At 52.7% G+C, this 20,636-nt stretch overlaps 5 protein-coding genes across 5 annotated transcripts; 2 read left to right on the forward strand and 3 right to left on the reverse strand.

Moving 5' to 3' along the window:
• Positions 1–195: 195 nt before the first annotated feature.
• Positions 196–1,956, reverse strand: BROUX77_004941 (uncharacterized protein; the record flags this gene model as incomplete). Its single annotated transcript, XM_073749759.1, has 2 exons — positions 196–1,682; positions 1,779–1,956. The coding sequence occupies 2 exons, from the start codon at positions 1,954–1,956 to the stop codon at positions 196–198; spliced, it is 1,665 nt and encodes a 554-aa protein (XP_073605398.1).
• A 1,758-nt stretch (positions 1,957–3,714) lies between these two features.
• On the reverse strand, positions 3,715–4,782 carry BROUX77_004942 (uncharacterized protein; the record flags this gene model as incomplete). Its single annotated transcript, XM_073749760.1, has 1 exon — positions 3,715–4,782. One exon carries the CDS (start codon positions 4,780–4,782, stop codon positions 3,715–3,717), a length of 1,068 nt encoding a protein of 355 aa, XP_073605399.1.
• Positions 4,783–7,189: 2,407 nt separating this feature from the next.
• Positions 7,190–14,752, forward strand: BROUX77_004943 (uncharacterized protein; the record flags this gene model as incomplete). The annotated part of the gene is made up of 5 exons (XM_073749761.1): positions 7,190–7,602; positions 7,657–9,265; positions 9,316–11,421; positions 12,940–14,117; positions 14,179–14,752. 5 exons carry the CDS (start codon positions 7,190–7,192, stop codon positions 14,750–14,752), a joined length of 5,880 nt encoding a protein of 1,959 aa, XP_073605400.1.
• An 844-nt stretch (positions 14,753–15,596) lies between these two features.
• Positions 15,597–16,514, reverse strand: BROUX77_004944 (uncharacterized protein; the record flags this gene model as incomplete). The annotated part of the gene is made up of 2 exons (XM_073749762.1): positions 15,597–15,726; positions 15,799–16,514. 2 exons carry the CDS (start codon positions 16,512–16,514, stop codon positions 15,597–15,599), a joined length of 846 nt encoding a protein of 281 aa, XP_073605401.1.
• Positions 16,515–17,913: 1,399 nt separating this feature from the next.
• On the forward strand, positions 17,914–20,076 carry BROUX77_004945 (uncharacterized protein; the record flags this gene model as incomplete). Its single annotated transcript, XM_073749763.1, has 4 exons — positions 17,914–18,111; positions 18,194–19,163; positions 19,240–19,713; positions 19,829–20,076. The coding sequence occupies 4 exons, from the start codon at positions 17,914–17,916 to the stop codon at positions 20,074–20,076; spliced, it is 1,890 nt and encodes a 629-aa protein (XP_073605402.1).
• Positions 20,077–20,636: the final 560 nt, after the last annotated feature.

A 20,636-nucleotide genomic window follows, 5' to 3' on the forward strand; every position in this document is an offset into this window, starting at 1 on the left:
GAGAGGCATATCTCTCGTAGGTTTAAAGAGCAGAAGCAAGAAAAACAATCAAGTATGAGCAAGGCAATGAAATTACGTATCAAAGAATACGACGCTGAAAGAAAGAAACTCATGTACATGGCACTGCACAGACGAGAAAGAAGATCCTGTTGCCAAAGCGCAGCCAAGCAATACCCTCTCCATCACATAACGTTTCTATCTCTCAAGGACGCTTTGGGTCGGTGGTTTAGCCTTGCTCGAGCCGCAATCCGCCTCCTGCTCAGTGGGGGCGGTGCCACCGGCACACTTGATCTTGAGCTCGCACTCCAGCTCCTCCGTGCCGTCCGCTTCAGCCTCCAGCTGGTTGATGGGAGGCGCGCCAAAGATCCTCAGCAACACAAACATGATTATGCTACTGAGAATGCTCATGCACAAGATGCCGACCATGGCCAGATTGCTCTTGCGGAAGCGGTGCGGCCCGGGCTTGGCGTCTTCAGCCCAGCCTGTGTACAAGCCATACGTAGTAGTGATGCTGCCGAGATTTCCTAAGCCGGAGACAACGGCCGTCGCAGCAGCCACGCCGATGTCGCCGTGGCGTTTTTGGAAGATGGCCGTGGTCCAGGCCATGCACACTGGCACAGTCGGGCCTAGTCCAAAGCCAACCATCAACAGGCCACCGTAGCGTGCCCAGCCATTGTTAATGGCAAAGGTAGTCGTGAGAAGTCCCGCGATCTGGATGCACACGCCTCCGACAAAGAAGAACGGCCGATAGTGGTGGAAGCGGTCTGATAGCGGCACAATGAGCAGGATGGAGATTAGATCTACAATCCAGATTGGCGCAAAGAGCAGCGACACCACAATGGTGCTAGCACTAGGCCGGATGGAAGCGATAATCACCGAGCCGTAGAGCTGCGTGCCGATGCCGACGCCCACCACGCCAAAGTACATGAGCATCAGCGGCCACAGCCTCCAGTCCATCAGCACCTGCGCTAGATCGCTGAGCTTCCAGCGGCGCGTGTAGTAGACGCGCCGGAGGTCCTGGTAGTGAATCTGTGCGTCGCGGCCCGACAGCGCCTCGGGCGTCGCCGGGACATAGCGTGTAATGCCGCTGCACGCACGCGTCTGGCCGGGTGCAAGGGGCCGGTCGGGCAGCCACCAAAGCAGCGAGATTCCGACGGCCGTGGTCACGATGCCCCACATGAGAAACATCCACTGGAAGCCGACGAGCCCGCCTACGCCGTCCATTTCCTGGAAGCCGGCCGAGACTAGGCCGACTACGGCGGCTGAGGCTTGGGCAGCGGTGTAGTACATGCCGATGCGCTTGCCGGTATGCGATGGCGGGTAGAACATGGTTAGGTAGAAAGCCATGCCCGACCACATGCCGGCAATAACGGCGCCGAGAAGAAATCGTAGTAGCTTCAGGCTCCAGGCGTCTTGGACGGCAGCGAAACAGGCGCCGATGATGCCGGTCGCAGTGACGATGCGGGCCATCCAGACGCGGGGGCTAAAGCGTGTCATGACGAGGTTCGATGGAACATCAAAGATGGTGTAGGCAATATAGAACAGAGCTAATGCGCTAGAAGTGTCCTTGGAGGTCAACCCCAGCTCACTCATCAAGTCATGGTGCGAATCCTTGTTCATAGTCTGGGCAATACCAATGTTGGAGCGGATGCCGGAACAAAGGAAGAAGAGCGCCCAGAAAGCTACAAGAGAATAGGGTTAGCCAACATGCGAGTCTCGGGTCTGAGTCTGTGCCAGGGTTGGAACAAACGGAGCAAACCGCAGTTCTTTCTGCTTACCTGGAATGATACGCCAGTCAAGTCTGCGGTACATGCGCTCAGCCTCTTCAGGCGAGTACTCTAGCACCTTGTCTTTTGCAGTGATGGTAGACACCAACTGTGCAGATTTGGCCGCGGACTCGGGAGCGGACTCGGGAGCGGACTCGGGATCAGCCGCGACTCGTAAAGTCGAGGACATTGCTAAAATCAGAAGAGGAAGCTGCTAACAGGGCAGGTGCGGGCTGAGAGAAAAGAGAAGGCGGGGGAAAAGAAGGGAAGGAAGCGGCAGCAGCAACAAAACAAGACAGGAACGGAGGCGTGATGGAAAGTGAATACAAAGCAGAACAGAGACAAGGCATCATTTTTCAATATTTCGCATAGAGATATATACACAGCTTGACCAGTGCAATGGGAACGAGAGGAGATCGCACACAAAACCAATGACCATTGGTGATGATGTTAATGTCGAGAAAAAACAAGGGAAAAAAGAAAAAAAAAAAGGTAGCGCGCGCGATGATATTTGCTTACAAAAGAAAAACCAGGAAACAGGGAAAGAAGACTGCAGAAAATTATCTGAGCTTTCCTTAACATGGTGTAAATATGACGGCCGAGGGCGATTTTCCTGAGGTAGTTGCCCAGAACGGGAGGGAAGGTGGGGACGAATGAGCAGACCATACGAGTTCCCGAGTCCACGAAGCAATTGCCTAGGCCTATTTCCGGCCTCGAGTCCATCCGCACCTGCCATTCTTGCAATAGCTTAAATTTCCAATGTCACTGGCGATATCGACGGCAAGCGGCGCGTCAAAATGCGTGTTTCTTGTTTTTTTTTGCGTAGTTAACTAGCTACACTTTTTCCTTTTTGTCTTCCGTCTTTTTCACACTAGTCTTTTTTCTTCATGCACCCACCCTCCATCCATCAGCCCAGCGGCGTGAACAGTGCGCTCGCTTCGTCTTTGACATGATTGTCAAGTCCAGTAAGTGGAGATGTCACAACAGACGAAAAGCCCTCAACAACGCCGCGAGTCCGCGCGTCTATAAATAACTCCCCCTCTTTTTTCCTTTATTTTGTCCGCTTTGTTTGGTACCGGAGGAGCGCTGTCGGAAACAAGTATCTGCGATGCTTGGGCTTGCGAAGTTCCCGATTGTCGGGCCTTCTCAACAGTTGCAGCAATCTAGAAATATTCTGGAACATTGAGCTTATGCGCCTGTCGTTGTTGTCAAGGGGGAGTGTCATTGCGCTTACAGCCGCCCTACAGGTAAATTGTCATTGCGCCCAGGCTCAACCCCTGCTTTCGGCTATAAGGAAGCAGACAGTACCCTGATTGTTTGACTGCTGCATGTATTTCATGTCGATACCCCCACCCTGCAGCCCTTTGTGTGATACCTGATTGATTACAAAGCTGTCTTCGGCGTCCGCTTCGTTCATCATTTGATTCTTGTCTGCAGGAGCTCTCCTAAGATGGCATCGGCACTGATGCAATGGGAAAATCTCGACGAGAGCGTGGGGATCATTCGAGGCCTGAAGTCTATCAACAGGAAAAAGAAAAAGAAACAGCAATATTCGTTCATAAACCATGGAAGTTGCGAGCCTCATATGACATGCGTGCACAGGACTAATAGGTGCGAAGCTCGGCATCTTCGTGTTGGCTGTGTTTCCTATCACCACTTGAAAGCTACACCTATATGTCTAGTTGATCCATCCGAGAGAAGAAAGCAAGCCTCGTCATATGATCGAATGACTATGGTCTCCGGGATTGAACCTTGAGTAGTCCAATCCTTGTGGCATCAATCCTGGTTACACGAAACCAGCACACGACCGCTGTTCCGCCAGTCCTAGACAAGCTAGAATATGCCAATACTACAGACATACTACCCACAAGTCTTTTATCAGCCAGGATTTGCTCTTCAGCTCCAAAATCGTAGGCTTCTATGAGTACTACATAAACTACCTCCGAGATCATTGCAAGGACTTGATTATCCCAACTGCTTCATCCCGTGTCTTCTGAACAATGCTCGCTGCATCCCCCACACTATGAATTAGCCCAATGTTGGCCCCAGCATAGGTAGCCAGTCTTCCATCTGGACCCCAGCCACCATCACCCAGGGCAACAGCCTCGTTGTGCCGCTTTTGCAGCTCCTCGAATGCAACGCCTTCTTTATGGTCGACCCAGGTCTGGTTAACCACCGTCCTTGGACTGAACTGCTCGGGCCAGCCAAAGGTTCCACGCAGGTGATTATACAGGTGTGTCCGTACAGTAGAAACGGCACCGTTGTTGGCTCTGATAATCTCGTCTTGATAGCCCTTGGCGATGCGGGCCTCTGTCGATGCTAGAAATCGAGTGCCCATGACCACACCTGCAGCGCCGAGGCCGAAGGCAGCCACGACACCTCTTCCATCTGCAATACCACCACCAGCAAGAAGTGGGATCGTAGAGCCCATCTGGTCAAGCTTATCTTGGATTTCAGGGAGCAATGTAATGAGGCCCATGCCATCTACTGCACGTCCATGCCCGCCAGCCTCGGTTCCCTGGAGCACCAGGATATCTGGCGCATAGACACTCTGGGCTGCATCTAGTGCTTCACAGAGGCTACCAACTTGGACCCAAATCTTTGTCATCTCGGATGCCCTTCGAATCCGATCCGTCCATTCATCCAGCTCCTTCTGGCCATGTCTCGGGGCAAACAGCCAAGCAGCACATGGCATGTACTTATGAACAGCAGACACAGCAGTGTCCAAGTCGCCATTCCAGGTCTGGAAGCCGACGCCAATTGGAAGTGGGACAGATGGCTCTAATTGTTTGAGGGCTGGTGACGCCGCGAGAAGCGTCTTGGCGGCCTCGAGTTCATGGAATATATCGCCAGCCTTGGCGCCGGGGCCTATGAAGCCCAGACCCCTGGCTTCAGAGATAGCAACGGCAAGTGAAGCACCCGACATTACGCGCATCGGGGCTCCGACAATGAATGGGGTCTGGATCCACGGGTAGGCCCGTGTCAGGAGAGATTTGAACTGCGCGGCTTTACTCATATTCGAGGCGAAAAAAGAGAAGTGCTCTAGGGCTTTGTTAGTTGGCAAGAATTGATCAGGTATGATGTCACCAAAGATTAGATCAACATGTGTTCCGGGACATAATTGCTAGATGAGTTGATTTGGATATAGTTGGTTGTTTGTGTGTACTTGTACTTGTAGTCATCTTTCTCTGAGTTGTATTACTAACGGCCAAAGACAGAGTGGAGAAGTATGTATGTACATATATGTAGTTACATAGTTAACTAGTTAACTAACTACCAAAAAGAGAAACAGGGAGATAGCTTACTAACTCGATACTGACACAACCGCATGAAGATGCCGGCTTATGTTAAATGTTTGAAGGTTCTGGACATCTCAGCACATCAAGCTGGTGTCGGAGCCTCGTATTTGTCTATTGGTATGTATTATTTGACGACTGCCCAAATCACCAAGATCGAACGACGCCAGATTGGTTACCGGACAGTAATTTGTTGTCCTCCGCTCAACACGTATATAGTTTCTGTGTGTTAGGGATGGCGTATCATTCCCAAACATCGTTCGATAATACCAACGAAAACTGAATGATCACGTAGACAGAGATTGACGCCAAATGGGCGAACAACATGGGATTTTTGCTAACAGGGGGGGGGGGGGGGTGGCAGAACAACGCCGAAAAGTCTAAGTCAAAAATCAATTCAACTCCAAAACTTCAATTCAAACGCAATTCAATTCGAAAGAAAAACACAAGCCAGCAGTCAAGCTCTCATTATAGCGAGTGTCGTGTGTACGTATTATCATAATTAGTGTGGTAAAAAGGAAGATTTAGGTCGCGATCTTTACTTTGAATTTGGAGGATAAGTTGGTCACGTGATCATTCAGTTTTCGTTGGTATTATCGGGCGATCCAAATTTTTCATGTAAACCCTAACCCTCACAAGGAGTTAAGCATCTCTGCTAAAATTCACTGTAGTGAGAGATGTAGCTGGACAAAAAGTCGACTACAAAAAACAGCGTGGGACGGAAATAAAAATCTTGTCGTTTAGCGAGTGAAAACCCGCGCCAGATGAGCTCCCGGAGCCTAAGAGTCTGCCCTTTCGCTTTTCGACGTGGCCGCTGTACCGAACTATGGCTGAGACCCGATGCAGTCCCCGAGTGCCAGAGGAGGACGAAGAAAAGACAAAGGAAAAAAAGAAAAGATGATGGTGGACTGTCTTAACCCTAAATGAGATAGTCTCTTGAAGCGCGCAGGTGGGATCCTGAGTTGTTGTGTGTGGTGGTAATGAAATGGCGGCGATCGCGGGGAGGGTGCCGAGAAAAGGGGGCGAGTCGACGGCGAGGAAATCCTCTCAAGTTGGGAGAAGTTGGGCTCGGGCTTCGCAGCTCATTGTGCTGTTGAAAAGATGAAAATGGCAGCAACATTGCGATCATGTTGCTGCCCTCGCGAGACCCTGAGCAAAGGCTTGAGGGGCGAGCGGAGGAGGCTGACCCAAGGTACCCCCCTCTTGCTAAGGGTTTCAAGAGATCAACAATATTTTTTGCTACTCCTATTTCCTTCATATCAGCATAACAGTAAGCTGTAGTTTCCAAGTTCGTTTCCCTCTAATTTTGGGAGACTTACTCGCCCTCTTTCACATTAACCTCCGTAGCAGTTAGAATCATCATGTCAAAGCGTGTAAACTACCACTGCGCGAAAAAGACGAACGTTCACTTGGACTTGCTTTCTTAGTATGGCTCCTATCTTCCATTCTGTACGCTGGGCTCTCATAGCCAATGTGCTGTACTCTAACTGGGTAACTTAGCCTCTTCGTAGTGATCCCAACAGCGATAGTTTGACACATCAGAGGCTAGCCCCTGTAGTAGCAACATGCTATATGCTTCTCGCCCAATTCCAGTGGCCAGAGCTTGATGAATGAATAGTCGTACGATTTTCTTCCCTGCTGGAATGTCGTCTTTTGTCATTAGACTCGAATGGCAGTTGCCTTCTTGTTCGTGATACAAATACTTGTGTAACTTCTGTTTACGGCTAGCGCGGATAGCAAAAAGAAAAACCTTCCACGAGTATTGGAGATCTTGAAAATTCGATCCTCATTATCCCAATCCAATTGCGCCATTGTATAGTCTCATGTTTTCACCGACAAAATGAAGTCCCTCACTTTCTGTCAAGGTTGTATGCAAGGCCAATCACGTGGCCATTGCGCAGCATGCACTTCGCCCGGATGCATTGGAACGAGCCAGATTCTCGAAACACGTCCTCAGACTTCCCCTCAATTGAGCTTTTATCTCCTCTTCCAAAGAAAATCGAAGGAAACTTGATCCTCAGTAACACCTCACCTTCACCATTGCTTTTATACTCAACACATCTTCAAACTACTACTGCTCCCTTCAACGAAAAAAACGATATTCCCAACTCCCCTGCCGTTTCCAGGATGGAGGCGCTAGGTTCTGCTGCCACTGTTTTCTCAGTCATTGAGTTGGGTGCCAAAATTTGCTCAGTTTGCTTCAAGTACAGTAAAGCCGTCAAAAACTCTGCCACCGAAATCACTCAGCTACAGGAGGCAGTCGAAGTTTTGAAAAATGTCGCCGAACAAGTTCAAGACCTGTTGAAGAAGCCAGAGGGACAAGAACTTAAAAAGTCTAAGAGCCTGGATCAGGTTCTCAAACAGAGCTACGCTCAACTCCAGGAGATAGACCAAAAGCTTCAGTCCAAGCCTACTAAGACATGGAAAACATTTGCTCGTGCACTGAAATGGCCGTTTCAGCGTGAGGAAGTCGACGGACTTATTCGGGACCTTCAGGGATACAACGAAACCATCTCTCACATTCTACAAGTCTACCAAACGTAAGGTGTTCCTCCCACTTTTCCCAGGTCAGCTCTAACAACCTATTGATTTAGCAATCTTCTTCACGAACTATGCCTCAAAGCCATTCTGGGTACCCTTGCCACCGCAAATGGGGCATCGTTCGACTCCCACGACGAAAGACATAATGCAGTCTGTCTGCCAGGGACCCGAGTTGAGCTCCTGGACGACATCAAAACATGGGCCAATGACTCTTCTTCCAAGTCTCTCTTTTGGCTGAATGGCATGGCTGGCACGGGAAAATCTACCATTTCTCGGACGATTTGCCATGACTTTACGAAGTGTGGCCAGCTTGGTGCAAGCTTCTTTTTCAAAAGAGGCGAGGGCGACCGCGGAAACTTGTCGAGATTCGTCACGACGCTCGCCACTCAGCTCAGCGAAAAGTACCCGGACTTCGCACAAAGCATTCGCAAAGAAGTTGATGCCGACAAAGCTATTGTTAGAAAGGGTCCAAGAGATCAGTTTGAGAAGCTCATCAAAGAACCACTGGCCAGCATTTCTCTTGATTCTCATGAAACGCCTTTCCTTGTCTTTGTCATTGATGCTCTCGATGAGTGTGACAATGATGACGATATAAAGCTGATCATTAATCTTTTCTCCTCGTGCGCAAGTCTTACGAACCCAAACATAAAGCTGAAGTGGCTTATCACTAGCCGGCCTGACCTACCCATCCGCCTCGGCTTCAGCGCTGTCAAGGGAACATTCCAGGACTTGGTCCTCCATGAAATACCACCGAGCTTTGTTGAACGTGATATTTCCACTTTCTTGAAGCATGAGCTTGACAGCATCAAGACTGAGTACAATGGTTTTGTGTCCTCCGACAAACAACTGTCTCTTGACTGGCCTAAAGCACAAAGCGTCGAGGCTCTTGCCACAAAGGCTATCCCGCTCTTCATCTTCGCAGCTACTATTTGCCGATTTATCAATGATCGAGGCTTAGGTGATCCGGATGACCTGCTTGAGCAGATTCTCGGTTTTGAAGCAGATGGTCAATCATCACAGCTAGACGCAACCTATCTGCCCGTTCTCAACAATTTGATCAAAGGTCGAACGGGCAAAAGCAAGACAGTCGTTATTGAAATGTTTCAAGCGATTGTTGGGCCAATTGTGGTTCTTGCGAGTCCTCTGACAACTGCCGCACTGGGAGACCTTTTGGACCTCCCCAAAAAGAAAATAGATGGGCAGCTTGAACTGCTACATTCAGTCCTTGATGTACCAACAGCGAATGATTTGCCAGTGAGGCTATTCCATCTGTCTTTCCGTGACTTTTTAGTCGATCCAGAAAAGCAAGGGGAAAACCCCTTTTGGGTGGATGAGAAAGAAACTCACAGGAGCTTGGCTCAGAACTGCCTTCGTGTTATGAAGAAGCACTTGCGTCAAGACATTTGCCAGCTCGTGCTACCTGCAACAAAGTGCGCCGAAATTGAGAATGAAGTTGTACAGAACAAGATTCCCTTGTCACTCCAATATGCCTGTCTTTACTGGGTGAGCCATTTGCAAAAAGGGGAGGTTCTCGTCGACGATAGCAGTGATGTTCTTCAGTTCTTGCGGGAGAATTTTCTCCATTGGTTAGAGGTAATGAGCTTAATCGGACGAGCTCCAGAAAGTCTCGAAATGCTGCGGACTCTACAAGCAATTCTCAAGGTAAGTCCCTATCATAGACTAGACTTGATCCATGAGCTAACAGCATATAGCCAGAGGAAAGCCGGGATCTGCAAGCCTTTTTGCAAGACGCGGCACGGATGATACGAACCAACCTGCCAACTATAACTGGTGCACCTCTACAGATTTATTCGTCGGTTCTTGCCTTCAGCCCGAGAAATAGTTTGGTTCGTCGAGTCTTTGAACACAAGATTCCGAAATGGATATCGGTGAAGCCTGGAACAATTAATGAGTGGGACCAATGTGAACAAGTCTTAGAAGGTCACACTAGATTCGTGAACTCCGTGGCCTTTTCACCTGACGGGAGGCTCGTCGCTTCGGCCTCACATGATCAAACGGTCCGGCTGTGGCAAAGCGATAATGGTACCTGTGTTCAAGAACTGAAAGGCCACACTAAGCCTGTATTTTCGGTGGCCTTTTCGCCTGATGGCCAGCTCGTGGCCACAGGCTCGCAGGACAAAACGGTGTGCCTCTGGCGAAGCGACGATGGCACTTGCGTCCAAGAGCTGAAGGGCCACACAGGTTGGGTGAATTCTGTCGCCTTTTCGCCCGACGGTCAGCTCGTAGCTTCGGCCTCAAATGATGAAACAGTCCGACTCTGGCGGACCGATGATGGCAGCTGTGTTCAAGAGCTGAAGGGTCACACAAGTTGGGTGAACGCCGTCGCCTTTTCACCTAATGGCCGGTTCGTGGCTTCAGGCTCAAAGGATAAAACAACACGGATCTGGAGCGTCGATGACAGCACCTGTGTTCAAGAGCTAGAGGGCCACGCAGAGTGTGTGAGATCCGTGGCCTTTTCACCCGACGGTCAGCTCGTGGCCTCATCTTCAGATGATAAAACAGTCCGGCTCTGGCGAAGCGATGACGGCACCCTTCTTCAAGAGCTAAAGGGTCACACAGAGTCTGTGAGATCTGTTGCCTTCTCGCCTGATGGCCAGTTCGTAACTTCGGCTTCGTGGGATGAAACGGTGCGCCTCTGGCAGAGCGATGACGGTACCTGTATTCAGGAGTTCAAGGGCCACACCAAATTTGTGAATTCCGTGGCCTTTTCATTTGACGGCAGGCTTGTGGCGTCGGCCTCACATGATGAAACAGTTTGGCTCTGGCGACTCGATCCTGGTACCTGTGCTGAAGAGCTAGAAGGCCATACTAGAGCAGTCTTTTCAGTAGCCTTTTCACCTGATGGCAAACTCGTGGCTTCTGCCTCAAACGATCAAACTGTGCGGCTCTGGCGAAGCGATGATGGCGCTTGCATCCAAGAGCTGAAGGGTCACACGAACTGGGTGAGTTCCATGGCTTTCTCACCCGACGGCCAGCTTCTAGCCTCGGCCTCAAACGATCAAACTGTCCGGCTCTGGCGGACCGATGATGGCAGCTGTGTTCAAGAGCTTAAGGGTCACAGTAATTGGGTGAATACCGTGACCTTTTCCCCTGATGGACAGCTCTTGGCCTCTGCCTCCCATGATCAGACTGTCCGACTCTGGCGAAGCGATGATGGCAGCTGTATTCATGAGCTGGAGGGTCACAGCGACGGAGTTTTTTCTGTAGCTTTTTCCACTGATGGGCAGTTGGTTGCTTCGGGCTCCAAAGATAAAACGGCGCGGCTCTGGAGGATTGATGACGGCAGCTGTGTGCAAGAGTTGAAGGGCCATACAGGTTGCGTGAGACCCGTCATCTTTTCACCTGACGGAAGGCTCATTGCTTCGGCTTCGCGAGATGGAACGGTGCGCCTCTGGCAAAGTGATGACGGCGCCTGTCTGCAGGAACTGAACGGCCACACTAAATCAGTACGTTCGGTCGCCTTTTCACCTGACAGCCAGGTCGTGGCCTCGGCCTCGCGTGATAGAACGATCAGGCTCTGGGAAAGCAATGATGGCACCTGTGTCCAAGAGCTAAAGAAGAACACTGAAACTCTCAAATTCGACTCTCTCGGGACCGTTCTTATTGCTGATCGTGGTGTCATGGCTACTCCTGACGGCTCATCAATCAACCCAACTGCTTCTCCGTCTCTTGCTGAGAACTTCAGTGGCGCCAACATCAGTTCAGATGGATGTTGGATCTTGTGGAAAACCATTCCAATCTTGTGGCTACCTCTTTCATTCCGTCCTGACTGTTCATCGGTTGATGGGTCTACTGTGGTAATTGGTAGTCGGTCTGGGAGGGTTACTATCATGAGATTTGAGAATCTTGAGTTTCTAACGGGAGCTATGTAGCGTGTGATTCTATAGCAATGTACTTAGTTAGAAATAAATTGTGTTTCATTGTCAACAGACTTACATGCATACATCTTACTGGTGAATGAATGCTTGTCACTTCTGGAGAGAAGCAGTCACCTTCCGAACTCCGGGGCGAACGCAGCCCGAGTGCAACTTCTCTTGACTTGATTTGACTATATTTTACGTCTATCGGAATCACTAAAATGAAACAACGCCAGATTGGTTACCGGACGGGAGTTTAATGTGCTCCGCTTGACACGCCGCATAGTTGCTGTGTGTAGCGGCGATGAAGGCCCGGCGATCGCGGGGACGGTGTCGTGAAAATGAAGCGAGTCGACGGCGAGGAAATCCCTCAAAGTTGGGAGAAAGCGGACTCGGGCTTCGCAGCTCGTTGTCATGTTGAAAGGACAAGAATGGCAGCAGCATTGGGATCGTGTTGCTGTCCTCGTGAGGCCCTCAGCATAGGCTTGGGGGGGAGGCCGACCTCAAAGGTGCTCCCCCGAGGGTTGTAGGAGGGAAGGTTGTTTGGCAACTTCCCGTCTTTTCAAAAGACTTCATATAGCCTAATAGACGGCCCAACTACCATCAAATATGGGGCAATGGCGCAGTTGGGAGCGCGTTAGACTGAAGCGCAACTTCAGTGGTTCTGTTATCTAAAGGTCACCGGTTCAATCCCGGTTTGCCCCAGCCGTCTGACATGTGAAGATGTATCAGTAACCCTTGGTCTTGTGGTCTAGTGGTATGATTCTCGCTTAGGGTTAACCCTACAGCATTGCTTGCGAGAGGTCCCGTGTTCGATCCACGGCAAGACCCACATTTCAATTTTTGACAATTCCGTGCGTCTAACCCTAAGGACCCCGCAGTGATAGGGTGCATGGTCTATGCTATAGCCCCACAATAGCACCTCATGTGATGTTTTTTACTGGCCCCGGTTGTCGGCTGAAAGGCGGCTAATCTGCCACAAACCCTTCCCCCGGGCCGTCGCAACAATCTTTGACTTTGATGTGTTGATCTTGCATATCCCGAGATTCGAGCGTCATATTATTTTGCTTAGCCGTGCTTTCTTTCTTTTTTTGTTCCTTTTGTTGGACGTGTTCAGCTATCCCTTTGTGACGACAAGGTTTCTTTTTTTCTTCTTCCATAACTTCTGCAACCTTTTTTTTTTAACTCTTTGTTTTTGTGACCTCAAAAAGATTTACGACAGTTCAAAAGTATCACGACAATTTCTCTTCTCAGTCAATCGCCCTCCTCTGCCCCGAAGCTGCCACCCAGATCGAGCGAGAACTAGAACCAAGACAACACAGAGACCCGGCCACCAATTACATCCACATCCACTTCTCCCATCCCAGACCGTGCAGTTCTCTGGCGCCCTGCATATGAGCGCCGACTACTCCAAGCGTGGATTTTTCTCTCTCTCCACGGCTCAATCCTGACGACCAGCCTCCTCCCTGCGGCCCCGACTCTTCGCACGCCGCTTTCGCTTCCGCTTCGCTCCACGGCCTGGAGCAACAGCAGCCGCCGCCGCCGTATCAGCACCGGCAGCAGATCCCGCAGCACCGGAAGACCGAGTCCTCGGCGTCCCCCGCGGGCCCCATAGCAACCACGGCAGCCACGGCCAGCCACCCGCTGCTTTCGACGCCGACGCCGTCGCCTGTCGGCTCGGCCGTCCCGCTTCACCACCAGCACCTGCAGCAGCACTTGCACCAGAGCCACACGCTCTCGAACCATTCCGGTCATGACGCTTCTCGACTCTCGCCCAACCCACTGCCTTCAAAGCTCCATCTCAGTGCCAGTCAAAGCCACGGTCACGGTCACAACCACAGCCAAAACCACCACGACAACCCATTCAACAGCGATCCCCAGCCTGAAACAGACGTCTTTGCCTCCATGATGCCCGTAACATATGAGCCGCGCCAGTTCATCCATGAGGGCTCCTACTCCTCCATGGCTGATGGCGACCCGTCCACAAGCCTCTCTGACCCATATGGCACCGATGCCGTCCCCGATCTGAGCTCGTTCAATGTCTCTGTATCTGGCCCCCCGCCATCGCTCCTCTCTGTCGAAGAGCACGGAATGCTAGAGCGGGAGGAACACGAGCGAAATATGATGGAGGAGGAAGCCGCCATGGCCATTGCTGTTTCGGTAGCCGAGCACGGCCATCTCGATCTTTCTACGGCGCCAATTCCAGGACTGGCTGCTGCATTGGCCGGAATGCCAGCTTTGGCCGAGCATACCGACCTGCATCTGAACGACCTCAAAAGCCCAGGTGGCGATGCCAGTAGCCCAGACGTCCATGACGTGGCCAACTCTGTTGATATGAGGACAGGAATCTCCGTGGACCGGATTGGTGATGCTGATGTTGCTGCGGCCGTTGGTCTCGATGTCGACAATGTGGATGAAGACGGCGTGCTCAGCGTCACGGGCTTGCCTCTTCAGCAGAATTCCGCTTCCGTCATGTCTCACAGTCAAGCGCCGAGTCCTGGCCAGAGCACATCGCGCATTCGGCCGATAACGAAGCCGGAACGTGAAGTCCACAAGCATGGCGATGGCAAATATCACTGCACATTTGCTGACTGTTCCGATATTCAGCGCGCATTCAATCGCAAGTGCGAGTGGAAGTAAGTACACTACGGCTTACCCTTACCTTTCTTCTGTTGATTGCTAACAACACACCATCAGTAAACACATGGACAAGCACGAGCGGCCATATCGGTGTGACCAGCCTGGCTGCGAAAAGCTGCCTGGATTTACATACTCGGGCGGCCTCCTCCGCCACCAGCGCGAAGTACACGGCAAGCACGGCGGTCCCAAAAAGACAGTCAACTGTCCACATTTGTCGTGCAAGCGCCACACTGGCAAGGGCTTCTCGCGACAGGAAAACCTTAACGAACACCTGCGGCGCGTGCACACGTCGGACACGTCTGGTATTGCCTCGCCACCCGACGAAGCTCAGTCGCTCAGTGACGAGAGCGAAAAGGGCGGGCTTGGTGAGCTGCCAACCATCCGGAAGCGCCCGGCGCCCGGCAGCAACGGGAACGGCACGGCCGACGACGGCGGCAGCGCCGATGGCGGCGCGTACTCGGACGAGGTCCAAGAGCTGCGCGAACAAATCAAGCGGCTCCATCAGGAGAACCAGGAGCTGCGCGCGCAGTTCCAGCAGGATCAGCTGAGCATGATGGCACAAATCACAGAGCTTCAGGGCGCGCTGCGACTGAATACTGCTAGCTTGAACTCTCCTCCTTCGGTGTTGTGAAGCGAGCCCTGCACTTGTCTTGTTACCTGACCCTTCTCTCTCCTTGATCCTCCGTCTTTTCACTTCTCCTATCTTTCCTGTTCATTGACGGCCACTCTTTTGCACGAGAGCCGTCTCTTCACATTTACTCCACGTCAAACCGGAGACATGGTTTCTGCTCTCTGTTCTTCGCCCACTACCCCCCCCCCCCTATTCTCCCTCTCTTCGTGTGCCACGAATTCCACACTCCATCTACGCCCATCTCTACTTGTACTTTTATATCTACTACGGCCCACCTTCACCTTCATGCTGGTTTGTGTCTGCCGCCTTCCTGCCCTCCGTGCTCACGAGGACACGTTGAGCATCTTCGCTTCGGAATTATAGCCGCTCCGACTATCTCCATGTATCACCACCACCACAGATTCCCTTTTGTTGTTTACCCTTTTTCCTATTCTCCACTGCCTCTACCACGGATACCACTTCTTCTTCTTTTCTCTTCTCTTTTTCTTTCCCTCCTCATCGTACATCAGCACACCCCCCCCCCCCCCCCCCCCCCAAAAAAAAAAAAAGTCACCATCTCCTCTTTGGACCTGGAGCGACACCAGGCCCGAGATCTTTGTTTTATTCTCTTTTAAAACCGCTTCTTTGCTCTGGTTTGGCTCAGGCCCCTGTATATCAATTATCAACTGATCAATCTCAATATCTTATGAAAAGCATGTACTATAACAAACAACTCTCAAGCTGGTCGAACCATGCATCACAAAAAAGAAAAAAGAAAACCCCGCTACTAAAGTTGGGGTAGCCGTCTCTCCATGGATAAGCCTTTTTGCACTAACCCTTACTGCGGCATCAAGTAGAGTAACCCTTAATCTATGCGGATCGGGGCTGGCTTTTGCACCTTGGCTTTGAAGAACCCTCGGACGCCGTTGCTGATCCAGATGATCTCTCCGTCCTTGATGGAGTCTATGTGTACTGTTTCTTCCACAGCAAAGTTTCTGTACGGCAAGAGTCAGCGTCTCGTCTCTTGTATACAGTGTTGTTCTCAGGCGCCGTGTCTATCAACTTACTGCTCCAACGCCCAGCGCCGGGTTGTTCCGTCTTGGCCGCCGGCTCCCTTGTGGTCCTGGTAAGCATCAGGGATGGGTGGAGTCACCCAGCGCCCTCCGCGCCAAAAAAACGGCGTCGTGATACTGCCCTCCATGATCTCGCCCTGTGCGCTAACCATCAGTACCTCGACCGGGTCCGCCAGCGCAATGCCGAGCCGCGCGCGCGCCGTATTGTACATGTCGCGCTTTGTTGTCTTGTAGTGCGTAAAGGGCGACGGCTCCGTCGCGCAGTGGTCCAGGCGCACGGCAAACGACGGCTCCGTCACCTCAGCGGCCGCCGGGTGCGCGGGCGCAGGCGCCGTCAGCACGCTGGGGTACAGGTCCTCGAGCGTGGCGGGGCTGCTGACGGCCCGCAGCGTCGCGGCCATGTGGCCGTCGCGCGAGACGGAGAGCCGCACTGCCTGCGCCTGGTCCACGGTGCCGGCGGCGCGCACGCTGCGGTCGATCAGGGCCGCCAGCGCGTCCAGGCCTGCGGGCCCGCTCAGCGTGCTGTAGACGTCGTTCCAGACCCAGTGGGCGGCGGCGCGCTGCAGGCGGTCGCGGTGGAAGTCGAGCATGTAGCAGCGCGAGAGCGTGGTGTGGTTCCAGGCGGCGTGGGGGAAGTCCGGGTTGTGGTGGGCGGCTTCGAGCAGCGGGTCGTAGCGCAGGGACGAGATGAGCTCGAATTCTTCGGCCATGACTGCAAGCTAGAGGGAGGAGATGATGTGCGGCTGGTAGGGGAGGCGGTCTCAGAGTTGTGAATCCGTGAAGTTGTGTAGCTGTGAAGCTGCGTCATGCAGTGTAAGTGGTACGGGTAGCTTGCTTGATATGCATGTATCAGTGCATTGTGCCCCGGTAAGCGAATATATGCTTTGAACGTATGCAGGCAGATCACAGCCCCGTTAAATGCATACAGCACCTCAAACAATTAGTTTGGAAGCTGTCTGATCGCTATTCTGGCAGGAACCCAAATGAAACAAAACAATCAGCCAGAGTAACTACCAGAGAGCTTATCTTGATTGTGATTGTGGTTGCCGAACAGGGCGGCTGCCTGCACTTGCACCCGCACCTGCATCTGCAGAGCCAATGGAAGCGGTGGAAGCGGGTGGGCAGGCAAGTTCAGATGAGGGGTTGGCTGGGGTAAAATGTGTGAGGGTATTGGTATTGGAGAGGCGCGGCGCCTTTACACTGAGTTGTGTGCTATCAAGTACATAGTCAACTATAGCTAACTAGCTATGTCAGACACCCGATGCACTATTCTTACAATAATATGTGGTGGGTAGTATCGATCGATGGGCTGGTAGTTACGATGGCGCTTCAAGTAACTGCAATGGGCTGGCCGGGCAAGCGAGATGGGAGAGGATGCAATTGCCCATTCCAATTGGCCGGCAAGCGCAGGGCTGGCTGAGGGTAATAGCCCGCTGAAGAAGTGCAAGTACGAGTACGCAGATTGCGGACATTGCATTCTCGGCATGTGTGCCTTCCTCGTCCTCAAGCTCCAGACGGTGGAAGTTGCGATAACAAACTGCAAGTCAGCTCCACCTCTTTTTTGGGCCAATTCATGCAGCAAGACGTGTGCCTGTGTTGTGCAGATATATTTGGTCCTAGTGCTTGTGGAAGCGTCTCCCAGCATCTTTGATTTTTTTTCTCTTTTGCCAATGACCAGCTTTCTGTTCGCAAAAAAAAGAAGCCCAGCTCTCTCCCGCCCGAAAACTCCCCGTGAACCCTCCCACCCTCCAAACCTCCAACCTCCAATTCGTCTCTTCTCTAATTGCCCGTCAATTGGCTGTCGCGCCGCCCCTGCCTTCTTGTCGTTTATTTTCATCCCATCGTCCCCGCGTCCCTTCCCTCCCCGGCCGCCCCCAGCCAGCCAGCCTTGGAACCTGCCACTGACAGCCTTGCCCACTTTTGGAGACCCGGAAAATCTTTCTTGAGCTTCCATCACCGCAGCCGCGTGCCGCAGCTCTCTCAGCGTCTCTGGATTTTTTAATTTTTTTTTCGTAAGCCGCCGCTGCTGTCGTCCCCGAATTGTCGATCGTCTTTCAATCAAACTCTCCCTCCTCAGCCTCGGCCTCCTTGACCGCCCCCTCAGAAAACATGTCCCTGCCGTCGCCATCATCGGCCCCCCCGCTGCGGCCGATCCTTTCCATTCCCGCATCGCAGGCCGCTCCGTCGGTCTGGGACCGGATATCGTCGTGGGTGTCGGAGAACAAGGTCGCCGTGTACACGATAGCCGGAGTCGTGGTGGTAGTGACGGGTGCCGGCGTGGTCTACTATAACAGCACAAGCGATCCCGTACGTGTCCCCTTGAGTCTCCCCTCCCATCCCCCTCCTCTCCCCCAAAGCTACGTCATCAAGCTAACCCCCTGGTCTGAAGAAGCCGGTCAAGCTCAACAAGAAGGACCGCAAGCGTCTGCGCGACGCGGCCAAAAGCGAAAAGTCCAAGAGGTCCGACGGCGCCTCGGCCCGGTCAGCAGGCTCCTCGTCCTCGGCGGCTAAGGCATCGGTCGCCGCGGCCGACGACGACCTCCCCGAAGTCAGCGAGGCGTCGCTGGCCGGGCTCTCGGCATCCACGCGCAAGGAGTACGCCGACCGCTTGAAAAAGGCCGGCAACAAGGCGTACGGCGAAAAGAGCTACGCGCGCGCCATCGATCTGTACACGCGCGCCATTCTATGCAAGTCGGACGACGCCATCTTCTACAGCAACCGCGCGGCCTGCTACAGCGCCCAGAACGAGTGGGACAAGGTCATCGAGGACACCACGGCCGCCATTGCCATCGACTCGCAGTACGTCAAGGCCCTCAACCGCCGCGCCCACGCCTACGACAAGACAGCCCGCTTCCGCGAGGCCCTGCTGGACTACACCACGTCGTGCATCATCGACAACTTCCGCAGCCAGGCCAATGCCGAGTCGGTCGAGCGCCTGCTGCGCCGCGTGGCCGAGGACAAGGCCAAGGAAATGATGGCCGCCCGCTCCGAGCACCTGCCGTCGCACACCTTTGTGCGCAACTACCTGCAGAGCTTCCGCACTAAGCCCCGCCCTGCCGGCCTCGAGGACTCGGTCGAGCTGGCCAAGGACACTGGCAAGGGCCAGCTGCAGCTCGGCCTGCTGTCGCAGGAGAAGCGCACGTCCGAGGGCTACGAGGAGGCGAGACAGGCCTTTGAAAAGGCCCTGGAGCTGGGCGACCTGGGCGAGTACGAGGCCCTGGCCTACAACATGCGTGGCACCTTTAGATGTCTGGTCGGCAAGCACGAGGACGCCATGGAGGACGTGACCAAGAGCATTGAGCTCGACGATTCCATGACCCAGAGCTACATTAAGCGCGCGAGCATGAACCTAGAGTTGGGTAAGTTTGTTTCCACATTGCCCGGCTGGCTGTCTACCAATTGCTAACGAATGCCCCCTTTTTTTTCTCTTTCTAGGCCGCCCCGAAGAGGCCACCGCCGACTTCCAGGCCGTCGCTGCCAAGGACCCCAACGACCCGGACGTCTACTACCACCGCGCCCAGCTGCACTTTATAAAGTCCGAGTTTAACGAGGCCGCCAAGGACTACCAGAAGAGTATCGACCTGGACCGCGATTTCATCTTCTCGCACATCCAGCTCGGCGTGACGCAGTACAAGATGGGCTCTGTGGCCTCGTCCATGGCTACCTTCCGCCGCTGCGTCAAGAACTTCCCCAACGTGCCCGACGTCTACAACTACTACGGCGAGCTGCTTCTGGACCAGGGCAACTTCAACGAAGCCATTGAAAAGTTTGACGAGGCCATCAAGATTGAAAAGTCGGCCTCGCCCATGTCCATGAACGTGCTGCCGCTGATCAACAAGGCCCTAGCCATTTTCCAATGGAAGCAGGACTTTGCCGAGGCCGAGGGTCTGTGCCAGAAAGCCCTGATTAGTGAGTTCCCCGTGTTATACTTTCTTTTTTCTGTTTTGCCACAACCTCTATTTTCTTTCCCTTTCTTTTGTTTTGTAAACGCTGAAACTAACCGCCTTCCTCCTCTCTCCCTCAGTCGACCCCGAGTGCGACATCGCCGTTGCCACCATGGCCCAGCTGCTCCTGCAGCAAGGCAAGACCGTTGAGGCGCTCAAGTACTTCCGCCGCGCCGCCGAGATTGCCCGCACTGAGGGCGAGATTGTCAACGCCCTGTCCTACGCCGAGGCCACCTCGACCCAGCTCGAGGTGCAGGAGAAGTACCCCGAGCTGGCCGCCAAGCTGGCCATGATGAACCCGGGCGCCGCCGCTGCTGCGCTCAAGTAAATCAAAAATACAAAAAAGAAACCCAAGACAATACAAGAGCGGTTCCAGTGCAACGCATGTGTGCAGAGCACATTTACCGTGAAAGATTAACCACAGAGAATGACCAAGGGAGGAAGGCAAAGCGGTAATGAAGACAGAGAGAAAGAGAAAGAGAAGTATCCGACACCACCCGTCTAATTAAGCCTCCGCCACCTCGGCCGGGATAGGGAAAAGAAAAAAAAGACATGGAACAAAAGAACTATCCAGCTCTCCATAGAGAACACCATCAAGAACGCATGCCTGTACCATATACGTACTTTTGTTTTTCTTTTTTTTTTTCTTTATTTCTTCCCCTCCACCTTGGCTTACCATCGCGTTGCCGTCGTAGCGTACATTCTCTCAAGAGACAAGAGGAAAAGAAAGAAGAGAACACTCTGCTTCTTTGGAGTTTGTCTTGCTCGCGTTGTTCTTCTTGGGCTACCTCTACTCCTTTTTTTGTTGTTTTCTTTCCATCTTCTCCCTTCCCTCTTTTTATGGCCTCCCCTGTCTCTCTGTCTCGCCATGTTTCTCTAGCACCTCTC

Source organism: Berkeleyomyces rouxiae (genome assembly GCF_048999995.1).
Source record: "Berkeleyomyces rouxiae strain 22BRR77 chromosome Unknown BrBRR77_ptg000004l, whole genome shotgun sequence".
In the NCBI taxonomy this organism is placed as follows: domain Eukaryota; kingdom Fungi; phylum Ascomycota; class Sordariomycetes; order Microascales; family Ceratocystidaceae; genus Berkeleyomyces; species Berkeleyomyces rouxiae.